Source organism: Morone saxatilis, unplaced genomic scaffold, assembly GCF_004916995.1.
Source record: "Morone saxatilis isolate NCDOM2014 unplaced genomic scaffold, NCSU_SB_2.0 Contig4, whole genome shotgun sequence".
NCBI classification, from domain to species: Eukaryota; Metazoa; Chordata; class Actinopteri; family Moronidae; genus Morone; species Morone saxatilis.
Window position 1 is genome coordinate 2,975,103 of NW_023339984.1, and position 15,118 is coordinate 2,990,220.

Sequence of the window (15,118 nt, forward strand, 5' to 3'; positions counted from 1 at the left end):
TTTGTTCCCTTTTTTTCTAGTCAGAGTTCTCTTTTATTGCAAAGTTAAAGATGAATGCAAATCATCCGGCGGCACAGCTGAGGTCATGCAGACAGAAAGTGCTGGATTCAAAATTGCTAATAATCTATTCCTGACTTCACCGCCACCGCAGTGTCTTTCTGGACACCTCCTCAGATAGTTTGGGAGTTTGGCTGGAGCTCAGCACTCCAGTTAAATTGCATTTTTATAAATAGGCATATCAAACATGTGCCTATGTGCCATGTGTAAAAGATGCACACATGATTTCTCATGAAAGACGGATTAGCATTCATTAACACCCCTCCCTCCAAAATGACATGTGAAAGTATTCAGTTTTCGTGGGGCATGTTTATACTTTTGTTTTGATTCATGTAAGTGTCATGCTAACAGACATTATCTGCATATCAGCAACACTTTCTTTTACAGTACGTTCACGTTTTTCCCAAAGAGTAATATGCATTCCTTAGAAGCACTGACACAGTTCAGAGCCGTAATGACGGATGCGTGGGCATTGGCTGTTTCAAGAGTGAGTGGGCTTTACGAGGGCTTTAAGAGTGCCCTATGGTAACATTTCACACTCTATATCTGGTCCGTTTGACTCACAAAGGCTTTGATTCTCCATAGAGAGGTTCTTACAGCTCTGCCCCCAGGTACTGAGCAGGCATGCCTCGCCTGTTCTGCTGCTAACAACCGTAATCTCACAAACTGCACGCGTTCATTACATCAAAAAAGAGACAAAAAGCCACACATAATTAAACCGCGAGTGTTTTAGCTAAACATCTTATTATGTTTATCGACTATAATGACTCAGATGCATAGAGAGACTGCCACAAGGTTGCTTGCGGTGAATGGCTGCTCGAAAGAGAAAGATGAATGCAGAGGATTCCTTCACTGTTGTTTTTTGTCTGCTGCCGTGTGACTCCTGATTGCACTGTCTTGTCGGCTGAATGCTGTAGTTAAGCAGTCTCTGAGAGTCTGCGTCGATGTAAATAATGCCATTTGACCGACACGTCACATTTGAAAGTAGCAAATGTTCATTTAAGATGATTTATTCTGAGTTTAATGTTCTTGTCGGTGCTAATTTACACTTGCTGTTTGCTTGTTGCTCTGTCAACTAGTTACACAACGCTGCTATGTTATACTTTGTGTTTTGCAAATGCATTTCAGATTGGAAAGGAGTGTATAAAAGAAAACCGGGGCAACACTACAGCAGTTTGAGAGTAATTTGCAGATTAACAATTAAAGCCTCCTCAAGCAAGAAGGTGAAGGGCAGGATGATGAAGAGGTTTAATATCTTAGTTAATATTCAGCCTTTCTCTGATGTCTTTGTTTAAAGGGGAACTCCTCTACTTTATGTTACACATAAAGCTCAGTTTCCTTGTCATGGGGCCATGACGGTTATTTTGCGTTAGGCATTGCAATATTTGACAGAAAACCTGCTAAATAAACTGGGGGCATGGAGTTTGAAAGATGAAGGTGGGACAGTATAATGGAAGATGTTATTGAGTTGCATTAGGGGAGATGTAGGACCCAGTGTTTTTAAAGCTTGACTCATACTAGGGACTAAACTTTAGGTTATGCCTTGATTTTAACCCTTCTATTTGTTGTCTCTTGCATATTCCCTCAACCTTATAAAAGGGTAATAAGCTGGAATGTTTTTTTTTAAAATGTTCCTTCTTTCTGTTCCTTCCAGTTTTGGACCTGCCCTTGTGCCAAGATACACAGGACTCTGATGACAAACCTTCAGTGCCCTATTCTCTCCATCCCAACCCTGCCCTCTGGAGCCCCAAAACCCGCCGCCTGGAAGTCAGTGTCATCCCCCGTCCCCGCCCGTCTCCCATCCGCCAACGCATCGACCCCTGGAGCTTCATCTCAGCTGGTGGTGGGAACTCAAGTGGCGGCCGCAGCCCGAACCGGTCGGACAGCAACCTTCTGGGCTACCAGCCCTCCCCTACCAACCCTTTCCACAACTGTGACCCATTCCCCTCGCCTGACTGCGACCCATTCGCCCTCAAGGCTGACCCCTCGAGTGGCTCGGACACAGCTTCACCCTTTGACCCCTTCTCGGCTCCCTTTCCCACCTCCCGCTCTGCCCCGTGCTCCACTAACGGCTCGCCCACGCTGCCCTCGTTCCGTATAGCGCCCCTCAACCCGGCTGACTCGCCCCTCATTGACCTGGGCTGGGCGGCCTGCAGCAAGCCCCTGGATGGCACCAAAGAGAGAGCTCACCCTCGCAGGACACTTGGGCTCAAGCCCTTCAAGTCCCCGACGCAACTCAGAGATGACAGGTTCTAAACCTGTGGCAAGGCTGTCACAGGAACACAGCCCGGGACCCCTTCTACTACCATGTCCTACATTTTAACCAGGATTTGAAATCTTTTGAAAAAGGCTCACCCATCGCTCAATCCACTGAGGGAGGTTTCATTGCAGGTCCTATTTATAAGGCAGCCTACTGCTTTGGAAACCAGAAACCATTGAAAGGTGGTACAGTTGATTGTGCGATTGCTGCCTTTGAACCAATAGCTGGTGCCCATTTCATTCTCCCTCTCTTTCTCTGTTTCTCTATCCCTTTGAAGGAGCAGGACACCGATCACTAGTCCCATCTTCAGATTCTATCAGACTGCTCATATCACCTGCTTTCATCTCCCCCCTACCTTTGAAGCATTGTGACAATGCAGAGGTGGATAAGGCGACTTGCACAGCTTCATCTGCCTCTACCTCTCTGCAGACTGAAAGCATTCAGGACAATGGAAAATTGGAGTGCCTTATTTCGTGAAGTGTTTTTAATATATATCCTTTCAAGGTTCCTTGAATGGTTAATCTGGTGCGTAGGAAAGATGCTACGAATTTGGCTTAAATTTGAAAATCAGCTTAGCATTTCTGTGGAAGAAAATGTTGTCTGCGTGTGCATGTATGTCTAGACTCATTGTTCAAGGAAAGCTTGCTGTTTTCTTTTTTTTAACAGCATCTGCCTGTTGCATTATGGGAGAAAGCACTCAGAGTGGATATTCCAGGCCACTTGTGAAATCCAAGACAAAACCATGACCCAGGCATTCCACTTGGAAGCAGATAACATTCCAGTCACATTCTCTGGGAAATGCCAGGGATTGGACAGATTCATTTGGCTGGCAGGCGACACAGCACAGGAAACAGGACGGGGGAGCCCTCTGCATTCCCTTCATATGCCAAAGAATGCCACTGTGACAGAGTAAGGGCTGGGACAAAGAGTGTTTGCAAATAAATTGTTTTTACCTCCATGGAGTGCCAGATGGGTGGGGTTTGCCACACTGGACAGCACAGAGAGCTGAGACAGTATTTAAACATGATATGATATGCTTTTCTGTGGTTCTTTTTCAATATCACCCAGATTGTCTTATCACCACCCGTCTGATGCTGTAGGAAGGTTCAACCAAATACTCACTATTTGCAAATATGTCAGTATGGAAGTTTCAGTGAATACTGTATTTGTACAGTCCACCAGAGTCACCGCAAAGCCAGCCCACATTTTCACACTGTCTTGGACCACATGATGAACACTTCTCTCCGTGACCTGATTGGACAAAGGCACCACTCACCCAGCTGTCACTAGGCCTTTCTTCTTGAACTGGGAAATCCATTATGGTTCTTCTAATCATTTTAAATTTCTCCTGAAATTTAGTTTCTGACAGAATATGATCCATAAATTAGCCATGACAGTTAAAAATCATGCTACTAGTATGCACATGTATAACACCTAATTTTAAAGAAATAGTTTGACATTTTGAAAAGAAAAGATTGATATCTGTTGACTAGATGTAACAAAATCGACCTTCCAGCTCCTCTAAAGTAGCCACATTATAACTTGTTTGTTTAATAGCATTAAGTTTCCACCCTAAGGTTAAACAAATTAAACAAACAAGATATAATGTGTTAGCGAGCTTTAGAGGTGCTCCTAGGTTACTTTTGTTCCCTCTGGACAGAGCCAGGGTAGTTGTTTCCCCCTGTTTCCAGTCTTTGTACTTAGCTAAGCTAACCATGTAAGATGGTTGGTGATGGGTAACTTCAAAACTTTGGCTGATTGCTCACACATCTCGTCAGTCTCCATCAGATCTTGTGAGATGTTGGCTGGCTTTGCAAGACTTGCAGGGCTTCTAAACTCAAAAAATCCATCCTAAACCATTTAAACACTACTAAAACGATCTGGTAGGATCCTGTGGATAACTGTGAGGTCATGTTGAGATACTTCCAAAACAGATAAAGTAGTAGTATCAACAGTGAATGTTAATATAGGGAGAAATGTAGTGACGCTGAAATCTTAATTTTCCACCAACAGCAGTCTCAGCAGACCAGAATGCACTGGTGCAGCATCTGAAAAACTTGCTCTTTCAAAAATCGTTATCATCGCTGATCGTTCTGCATACTAAATGTAATATGTTCAGGCACTTTATCTGGTTTTTCAAAAAGCATCCTGGGAAATGTATGACTTGAGGCAGGTTGAGGGACTGTGGATGCAGCAACAAATACTTCACCACAAAATAATCCTGGAATGGGTTAGACATCACAGACAGGTGATGCACAACAGTATCCCGGAGTGGCGGTCAGCTGGTTCTCAAGCATGTAGTCTATTAACATAATTGGTGTAGGTAAAGCATGTAAGCGACTGAAAGAGACCCACTTACGCATGGCGCAAAATCGTCCCGTTACCCACGTCTTTGCTGGAGCATTACGAGGTGCAAATGCTGATTGGGTTCATCACTGACACCATGTCATTGGTAGACAATAATGGCTTTGTTCTGATGAAGAGTGAAAACCTCGTCTCCAAAGGGGAAAGCTTTGTGATTAGCCTAATAATCCTTCTGATGAACAGGGGAGGCTGATAGTGATAATTAGCCTCTTGATAAGAGCAGGGAGCATTAACAAAGCGTTCAGATATTTGGTTAATTAATTTGCCCCAACGTTACGAAAATGCCCTGCGTCCTCCTCGCAAGGTATCGAGCCGCTTCCTTCATCGGCTTACGTCTCGATTTAAGCCGTGCCCTGTTTTATGCATAAAGTTTCAAAGACAGGTTGAGCTGTCTTTCCTCCGTTTCCTTCCTTTTTTTCTCTGTTGCCACTGGCTGCTCAGCTGCAGACCGGATGAAATCTCCACAGTCAAGGCTCACCCTCTTCTACGTCCTCCCCCCCTCAGGTGATGAGGGAGATTTTCGTTCTATGTTCTTCATAGTCCTGCTCCCTCGCTTCCTTCTTCTCTGGAAAGTTTTCTTGAGGGCAGTTTTGTCCTGACACTGCAGAGCACTCAATTCAGTAACAGCCAGGTTTCTATCCAGGAAAAAGAAATGGAAATGGTTTGAATGGCTGCAGTTGAAGATGGGGTGAAAAGCCTGTCCTTACAGAGAGGGGTGAGACTTGATGAATAGTATAAATGGGCATAAAAGCACACATTTCTGTTTCTTCTTGAAAGTGATCATGGAGTTGCACTTGGGCATGCGTGAAAATCTGTGGAAGTAGTTGTGTCAATGGGCAGCAATGGGCAATGGCAAAAAAAGGGCATGAATGTTAGATTTGGTTGGTCAGATCTGTTTCGGAAAGATACAAAAATTGTCGAATGAACTCATTATTATTATTTACATGGTTAGCACTTACCTGGAGGGTTAAAAAGTTATACCCACAAGGGGCAAGTCAATTCTAAATCTTCCCTGGCCGGAATATCTTTCTTGAGGGCTTGAGATTTGCACAACTTGAACAGAACTAAAGATGGCAACACTTGAGGAGGTTACTATCGGAACGTAGACAAAGCGGCACCCGGTATATTGTAGTTAAGTGGTTTCCCTTTAAAGCCCAGGTACATCTTGCAGATACATGCAGTTAGTTTCTCAGAAATAATACATCCAATTCCCTGAACACAGGTAAAAGCAAGTGTATAAGCCACCATTCAGAATCGGACAGGATCATGCAAACAGTTATTTTATGTTGGCCTCAGGTCCAGTCTTACAATTCAGCTACATGTAAGCACTGTGGATCTTCCTTCATGTCGTGCAAAAGTTGGAGGTTTAATATAGAATTTGTCTCTGTCAGCAGTGTTCCCTACCATACTTGGCTCTCTTGTCCTCCTCACCAACATTTTACAGATGTGACAAGTGATGAGTTATTGCCTCGTATCTTCGTGTCAACACACAAAGCCACAAGAGCTATCCTCTGATAGTCATTAGGTTCAGATAGCTGTTATTGTCAACAGAGCTCCGTGAGGAGAAAAGCTAGATGAAGGAAATGGAGATGATTGAAACGTCTGGCAGATTATTTCTGTCACAAATTCTGTGTGTGTGTCAAGTATCCACTTCAACCTGCCACTCATGTCTTGTCTGTTTGTTCGCTCAGTGCTAGACTTTAATTTTCACTCAGACCTGATGTCGGAAAGTGTTACCTGCCATTCCCCGTTGGGTGATTGACTATGAAATCTTACTTGCAATAACGTAAGTCACTGTACTTTTCACATATGATTAAGTTATTGCATATTGTCAAAGCGGGTATTTGTTTCAGGTGGTTCATTTGAAGTGGTGAGAGACCCTTCTGCATATAGAAATACATCGGAATATTTCAAATGTATGCTATTTTATACATAACAAATTCTCCTGTCTCAGCTTTTAAGGCGTAATCTAAATCTGACAGAACTGAAGTTTAGTTGCTGAGGGAATAAATGGGACACATTTTAGGAAGTCTTTTGTGGACATGGACGTCCGATTCTTGGTTTTGGCTGTCAGATTTAGGAAGCATAACTGCCACTCGTCTGCTGGAGCTGACAGCAGGCACTCGAATAAGGAAGTCCTGATGAGTTGTTTGTGACGCTCTGCTCTTCCAGGCATCGCCCCATCCGTCATCACAAATCAGTGTCCCGAGCAGAAACTGAAGGGGAGAATGGAAGTGAATTCTCTGCAGGAGAGAGCGATATCTGGCCACCGGTGATCCACTTTTAGCCCCGCAGTGGCAGGGAGCAGACGTGATTTGATGATCTAAATCCAAAGTTCAAGCTCAGACCATTGCCCCTAATCAGCGAATGGCAAATGGTCAATACATTACATGAATAAAAGCTAATGAGACACACAGTGGAGGAACCAAAAGCCCAGACCCTCATCACACCAAGGGGCTACTTGTGAGCGGTGGTTGTTTTTTAGAATTTCAGAGGTGAAAAATCAGAGCTATTATCTAGATGGAAAAAAAAAACATGTTGCAAGCTAGTTATTTCCTGGCTTTGTGAAGGGGGAACAGTTGAAAGTGTTGCCTAATGCAACCATCCATTGGGGTTACTCTCGCTCTTAAAGGTTAATTCGGCTTTGTTCACAGCGGATATGTTTACATGCATACTAATTAACTGATTTGCCCTGATTAAGCCATTGATTCAATAGCGGTAGCGGTGGTCATGTTAATGGCTTATGGATTTGCATGGGATAAATAGTACTCAGGGATATTCAGTTATCTCTAATAACATTGGAATTAATAATGCCAGCCCCTTATAAACATTAAATAATTCCAAAATTCCAGTGCATACCCTAGGAATTTTAATCAGTTCCTTGTCAGACTTAAGATGTTGGCGGCATAACACATTTTGTTTTGGTTGCTGTGTAGTATGGAAAACAAAAACACAGTAAAAGGTTGTCAGACATTACAGCAATATAACTGAAAGTGTACAAAGAAATATAAAGCTTTATACTTTTCCGTAAACCTCCACTCAGTTGGTTAAAAACACCAATCAGTTGATAAAATGAATTAAAACTTCATTAACTGAACTACTCTATTTATATATGCAGTAGTTTGACTGTGGTTCACTCTGTATCTGAGAATGTAACATTAAAGTGTAAACCCATCAGCTTGAAATACAGAGAGGGTCTCATACTGAGAAAGGCTGAATGTTGTTACTGCACAGCCTTCTGGGTAAACTAACCAAGCTCCCAGACCGAAACAAGTGAACCACGGTTACTAGGGAAAATTGAATCCCATCAAATTCTCACTTGTGTTATTGAACAGTCACCATGTTCTGATTACTCAAAATAACCGAGCACAGGGTGCATGCAAACATACCGGTTACTAGTGTTTGACTTTAAGGAAGTCAGCAAGTCAAGTCAGGAGGGGACTGTATTTCTTACTACTGCAGCTCTGGTTAAATCATGTTTCTCTCCTTCATGGTTACTGATAAAATTGGAGAAGGATTCAACAAGGATGGAGGGAGAAAAAAATCAAGCTGAACACGTGTCATATTTATTTTATTGATGAAATCTTACCTTGGCGGGTCAGCGAGGAGTGAATTCTGAAACGACGAAATAGATGGCCTGGCATTTCAACGGCTTTCACCCCATTTACCTCTGCTGCCTTTGCTTGCTTGTGTTCAATTAAGTGGAGGTTACAAATATACCTGGTCATCAGCCTCGTTTTAGCTGTCTCACAGCCAGCCGTCAGTGCCAGAGACACATTATTGCTCTTTCTGGCTCATATTAAACTGAAACACCTGCTTTGGCATTAACAGGCCGAGACCAAATGATCAAATATGACCTTTCATTGACTGTACAGGAATTGCACATCCCAATAGGGATGTGGACAAAAGCCATGTCTGCAAGAGGCGCCGCCAGGTGCGTAAGCTAATGCTCGGTCTCCCAAAGTGTGAGTATTATTCCTAATTCTTTTCAGTCTGTGCATCCAAGGTCACCATCTGCTGTCCTCTATAACAACGAAAACTGAATGAATGGGAGCCATGCAAGGAGGACCAATTTGTTTCCAAGACCACAGTGACGGCTCTCAGAGAAGGCTGGCTCTCTGTTGAGAAAATAAACATGGATTTTATCTATGAGGTCATTAAGTTCAGGGCCCATACACTCGCCTACCCCCCACCCCCCCTCCAACTTAACAGCCTCACGGTCGTGATTATTGTTCTGCCTAGCTATTGACACTCAATTACCTTGTGATCTTCCTGGAATAGAAGCCTTTCAATCCGTACATTTCTGTTTCTGGATTGTTGAATGAGTGCACTGCAAACCAATTGATTGAGTAAACAGCCCTTGTGTCTCTGACTGCAAAGTGATTTATTGTTGTCTCTACAACATTGTTTGCAGATAAGGGGAATGAAATAGCTGATATACTTGGCATTTTTCTTAATCATCCAATGCCATACTACGTGTCAGGGTGCATCAGATAGTTCCAGGTCAGACCAGAGAGTACAACACACTTGATGCCCTTGAAACTTGGTGATGTAGTTATTTGCTGCTCCAGGAGTACCCACCTCGCCTTAAAAACGCTAAGAAGATGAGTTTGTATTCTTCCTGTGACGTGTTTTATGAATCTATTTTTTTTCGGGGGTCAGTCAGTTCATTTGGATGACACCGGCCATTGCCTTGCTAACTAGCCCTGTGAGCTAACTTTTTGAACTCTCTGGATTTTTGTTCTCTCAAAGCTTAAGCTAACCTAAATAGGTCACTGACATGAATTTGCATGTCAAAGTTCAAATTAAAAAAAAAACTATGCTTGATTTTAGTTCACCTCTGCGTAGAGAAGTTGTTGCTCTGATTCCAGTGAAATTAATTGATTTTGGTCAAATGTTGATGGAACATGGACATGGTCTCTCAGGCAACATCTGGCAATTGGATGGGTGGATGGATAGATTGTAGACGAAACAATGATAGGCAGGTGTGATTGGACATTCCAATTAAGTCCGCAGCAACACGCCAAATGTCCAATGTTATAACAAAAATGATTATGAGTGCCTAAGTGACTAAAATGTCTGGGATCCGTCTCGTGAAGATCCAGAATACGTGCTATGATGGTAGTATGAGGGCTAAGTCTACTGCTGACACTTAACCTTATCACTCTCTTCTAAGGCACAAATATAATTCAGGGTAAAAGATTTAACTGAGGCTTGAGGGTATTTAGCAGTAGGTGGTCTCTTTCAGGTGCTCATGCCTGGGCTTAAATAACTGAACTCTAAATGATCCACAGAGGCAATTTGAAACGGTTTGGATGGTACAAATCCCCATGACTCACTGGTCAAATCTCTTCCACTCATGGCATCACAGTACTGTAAAAGGCTTTTCCTTCTGACAGCTTCCTACCAGCCAGCAAAGGACATTTCCAAAATTTATATAAAGGGGGGCGGGGAGAGATATTTATAAGTGGCCATCTTTTTACACACTGGATCAAAACTATTTCTCTTTCTAGATGGCCATGGACACAGTCTACATTAGGATGATGGACTGATTGCTTCATATGAACAAACATTGTATAGGTTTTCACTGGAGTATTTAAGATGTGTGTATGGGTGCTTCACATGAGGCAGATTCACTTTACATTCCAGTTCTTCAATTCGACCAAATCTGTATCATAATAATTCCTCTACAAGCCCCAGTATTTGTGTGTAGCAGAAAATTCAGCAGAATTGCCTGGTAGAGCTTGAAATCTGGTTCTTTGTGTACATTGCAGCAAAAGCCCAAACCTAAATCGCAGTCTAATGTCCCCTAGGGGCACCCATACTGATTTTTTATGTGCATAAAACTGCTAGATAGAGACGAGGATTTTGTCACTACCTTAAAGTGGTAGGCAAGGTTGACCTCCTCTCTGTCTTTGTATCTATTTTGCTTTTATTGTAATTGTTCCAGATTCATTTCCATGTCTATTTTGTGTTTTATTACAACCTAGGCGATGTGATAACGCAATTGTTGCATTGCCCTGGCAGCCATTTTTACATCTCTCTCAGAACTGTCTCTGCTCACACGAGTTAGAGGTTTTGCGGTCGTCGGGCTTTGGAAATTCGTTATTGTTGCATTTTTGTGAAATCTCGCACTGGGCTGGGCCTAATCAACTGTTTTTATTGTTGTGTGTCAAAGAGGACTATTTCTGTATACAGTATGTGAAAAATGTTTTTATTTCTCTTGACTATTATAATGGGTTTTAACCTGTGGAAAAAAAAAACAAAGGAAAAAGCTCAAAAAGAGATAAGACCAAATAAAATGTAACACTCCTGACTTGTTTGTGACTTTATTCTTATCATGTGTTCTTAACAGGTGGGACAATAGGATATGGTGTCAGTATCAGTTTTATCTTTAGCACTTTTTACAAGTTGATTGATCGTATTGGTCTGTCACACCTACCATGTTTGGTCTGAACTGACTTTTCAGTTTGATCAAACTAAAAGTACTACTGGAGGGAAAACCTCACCCGGACTAGTGCCTGAAATGGGTTTGTACTCAATACTTCTGTGCCCCAGACCACAGTCCAGACCAGGCAACTGAACCCTGGTCTGATGAAAAGAGGTTCAGATCAAAAAGAATGGTTTGTTTGTAGTGTTCAAACATTTTTTTGGAAGATTCTGACTTTTGGACCAAATACAGGAAGTTCTGGCAGACTATCATTAGAACCAGTAAAAGGAAAGTACGTGGGGAGAGGAGGAGACCAAATGTTTAATTGACATTTGGGCCAAGGACTTTATAAAGAGTCTGTTGGAAAAACTTCACAAAACATCTGACTCTGAGGACGGGAGAACAATGCAACAATCCAAGCAATAAGCATAGTATAGGGAGATGCAGCTCATGTAGGTGTAGTATGTCATGTATGGTTCTTTAGTGCACTCAAGAAATTGTGATTTTATGATCTCAACATAACACTAATTATTATTCTGTGATCACGAGGAAAGTTCTGATGTTCTGTTTTTTGGGTATGAAAAATTAGTATTTTTGTCATTTTCAGCTTTTTAGTCTCCATATAAAGTCTCTATTTTGTTTTGACACAATCACAACCAAAAACTGCAACTGCAAGGTCCATTTAATTGCTGTTCTGCAGCGTGCAGTCATGTCACATTATGTTCATCAGTAGATGGAGTTTGCCCGGTTGTTATGGGATTGTGGTTGTTCAGATTTCCATTTTTTTTTTTTCAGAGCACTTTAAGGAATTTTTGTCAAAGTTCTGCCACAGCGGTGGAAGGAAATATTCTGTCATTACCATATTAAGACATCTTTTCACATCATTTACGGTCCATAAAATGGAATGAAGACCAGCATGGCTCATTGGAAATAATGGCTCTGTATGTATGCGTGTGCATCTTCTTTTTCTGTACCTGCGGCTAAAGCTGTTTTGTCAGTGGTGATGAGACCTGGTGCTACATGACAGCTGATGACAATGTGAGGACAGTGCCTGGCATGTGTGTTTTTTCCTAAACGCCACAAATATTTGCCCACTCGAGCAGACCCACGAATGCACTCGCGCTTTTTCCCTCACTGTGTTAGTTTCTTGTCAGACCAGATGTTCTGTCTCCTGCAGTGTGTGACTTGCTATCTTGAGTGAAGAGAAGATGTAATGCAGCAGAATAGATAATGAGGCCTCTGATGTTTTTAACTTCCAAATAGACCCACATTAAACCCTTCAGACCTCCATCTAATCAGATTTTTTTCTTCAATGGGAAGATTTTAGGTTGATAATTATGAGGGTGAAGCCTTATATCAGTTATACACGTACTTACTTACTTATACTAGAATTATGCTATTAACATAACATAATAACAGCCAGCCAGCCAGCCAATAACAGCGTCTTTGAGCTACTGAGATATAATTCCCTCAAATACACCTTGTTTGAACACTTTGCACCGGGATGTCATCTGAAGGAAGGAAGGACTGCAAGGTAATTGCAGCCTATGCAGCGCAGCCGCAAGCTCCCTTCAAATATGAAATTTCTCAATAGAAAGGTCATCATCTCAAACATGAATCTGTTTGAAGAACTGGAGGAACAACATGGGGTGGTGCTGGGGGTTGGGTAGGTGGATGGACATGCTGAGACACGGCGCAGCACTTTACTACGACTCTCCCTTCTCATCAAGACTGTCAGTCAACCGGGTAACACAGAGAATGAGGAATTGGCAGCGTCAGCGAGGATGTGATGGAGAAACTATCTGCAACGGCTGACCCTCCTCTACCCTGGCACAAGTCTCCAAGGCTCTTGTTGCCATGGACACTGTGAATGAAAAGTCTGTAAAGCTCAGTGGTGTGGCTCTGCAGGGTCTTCACACTGAGCACTTTTTTTTCTTTTCATTTGGTCTTACATTAATCATATGATTTATTTTGTATATATTCCGTTGAATAAAGTATTATATTTATTATATTCAATACGGGGTACATAAAAGTAAAGTTGTACCCACATTAAAAATAAAAAAGAGTCTATAAAATACTAAAATGAAGTATATGCAAAATAAAAATCAAAGTAAGAAGTGTCCACAAGGATGAGTTAAAACTGCATTAATTGACATTGAGAGAAATGTGTAGATGCTATGTTTACCAGCTAGTTGCTAACCTTGTAGGCAGCTGGGTAGCTAACTAGATAGCATATTGTGGGCTTTTCAGAGTTCATGTTTTTGGCATGTCAATCATCTGTCTCATTCTAAGGTACCAAAAACACAACACTTGTTATTTTCCGGTGATTATACACTAATGGAAACATATTTATGCATATTATATTCAATTTCTGCCCCTAAATGTTATATACTGGAACTTAAATATGTTTGTGATGTTAAAAATGTGATTACATGACTGGAGGAGTGCAGAAACAGTGTGACACATGTAGCAGCCATGTAGTCAGTGTGCTGTGAGCAGAGATGCAATGTCATATGAGGGTGATGAGACTGGGAGAGGTCAAAAGAACAGAAAGCTAGTCACCATGACAGGAAGTTCGTGTGTGTGTGCTTGTTTACATTTCTAAAATTGCATGTGGTCCTAATGGGAAAGTTAAAGTTTGTGGAGGAAATTCCACCTAATGTCACAAAATAATACATTTCCAAGGTTATCACCCACAAAGTGACATATATATAGGCTGTGTAATATTGATCCCAAGTGTCGATGCATACTGCATTAACCCCAGGAGGTCAAAATTCTCCACTGTTTGTTTTCTTGTGTATTGACCCAAAGTTTAACAACCTCAGTTCTGGATCTCTGCAGGGACACTTTCCCAGTTTCTGGAGCAGCACAATTTCCCACAATATCACAGAGATGCGAGAGGCCTGAGCTAACACACACACGCACACACGCACACTCAGTTTGTTGTTGATGTTTTCGTTGAACATTTAAAATTCTGGATCTGTTTGATTCGTCTCTCAGGAAGGAAATTCAAACATTCAAACAGTTTAACTGTTTAAATGTTTCACTGTCAGAATGTTTTAATGTTTTAATGTTTAACTGCAGTTTCCAGGATGTTCAGCAGCAAATAAACGCATAAATTCAAGTTAAAGTAATTAAAAGAGAAAATTAGACTTTTATGATCCTCTTCAAACAGTTTGTTCACATTTAATAAACTCAGAATCTCAAACATTAATTAATTAATACATAATTATATTTATAATAGACTTTCAATGAATGAACTCTGCAGTTGTTTGAATCTGAATTCAGTCTCACCTTTTTCTGCTGCACAGAGACACTTCCATCAGTATCCTCACTGACTGATCAACTGATTGATCAACTGATTGACAAACTAACAGTCTAACTGCTCAGTGTCTGAATCTATCTGCTCAAACTCTCTGTGTTTCTTCTGTTTTTCCCTCTTAAGGAAAAAAATTCAAACCAGGCGCAGATTTTCAAGTTAAAACAAACCAACCAAACCGTTTCCTGTCTGCACTTTCAAAATAAAGGCTTCTTTTTTTATTCAGTTAAAATAAACTATTTATTTTATTAGAGAAATCCACATTAATGAGTGGAAACTCTTCATCCACGTTGGGTCCAATGAGATTGAACTGTGATAGGATCAAAAGTTCTGGAACAGTCACTTAATGGACCTCGTGGTGGTTTTAATAGTCGTTGTTTTTAAGGTGAATAATAAAGTTTCATTATCTGTTTTCATGACAACAAAAACAGTTCACAGCTCAGTGATCAAAGAAATAAAATATAACATATATAGAAAATACAGAAAGAACCATAACAATCAATCAGTTCAGATCAATAACACAAACTACAACAGGTCAATCTAACAGGAAGTTACTATTTCTGATCAGACTAAAAAAATCAATTAATAAGTGGATTCAACACCAGGCTTTTACTGTGAAAATCACTGCTCTGCTTCCTGTGTTCACTGACATTATTATGTTCTGTCGCTTCCTGTGTGTGTGTGTGTG

At 41.3% G+C, this 15,118-nt stretch overlaps 1 protein-coding gene across 1 annotated transcript in view; it reads left to right on the plus strand.

The window, feature by feature from the left end:
- Positions 1–10,944, plus strand: part of LOC118337906 (mitogen-activated protein kinase kinase kinase 11) — a gene marked incomplete in the record, with an annotated part of 46,493 nt that extends 35,549 nt beyond the window's left edge. Inside the window, 1 exon segment of the mRNA XM_035675064.1 lies at positions 1,712–10,944. Within this exon segment, the coding sequence (XP_035530957.1) occupies positions 1,712–2,313 (602 nt within the window).
- Positions 10,945–15,118: the final 4,174 nt, after the last annotated feature.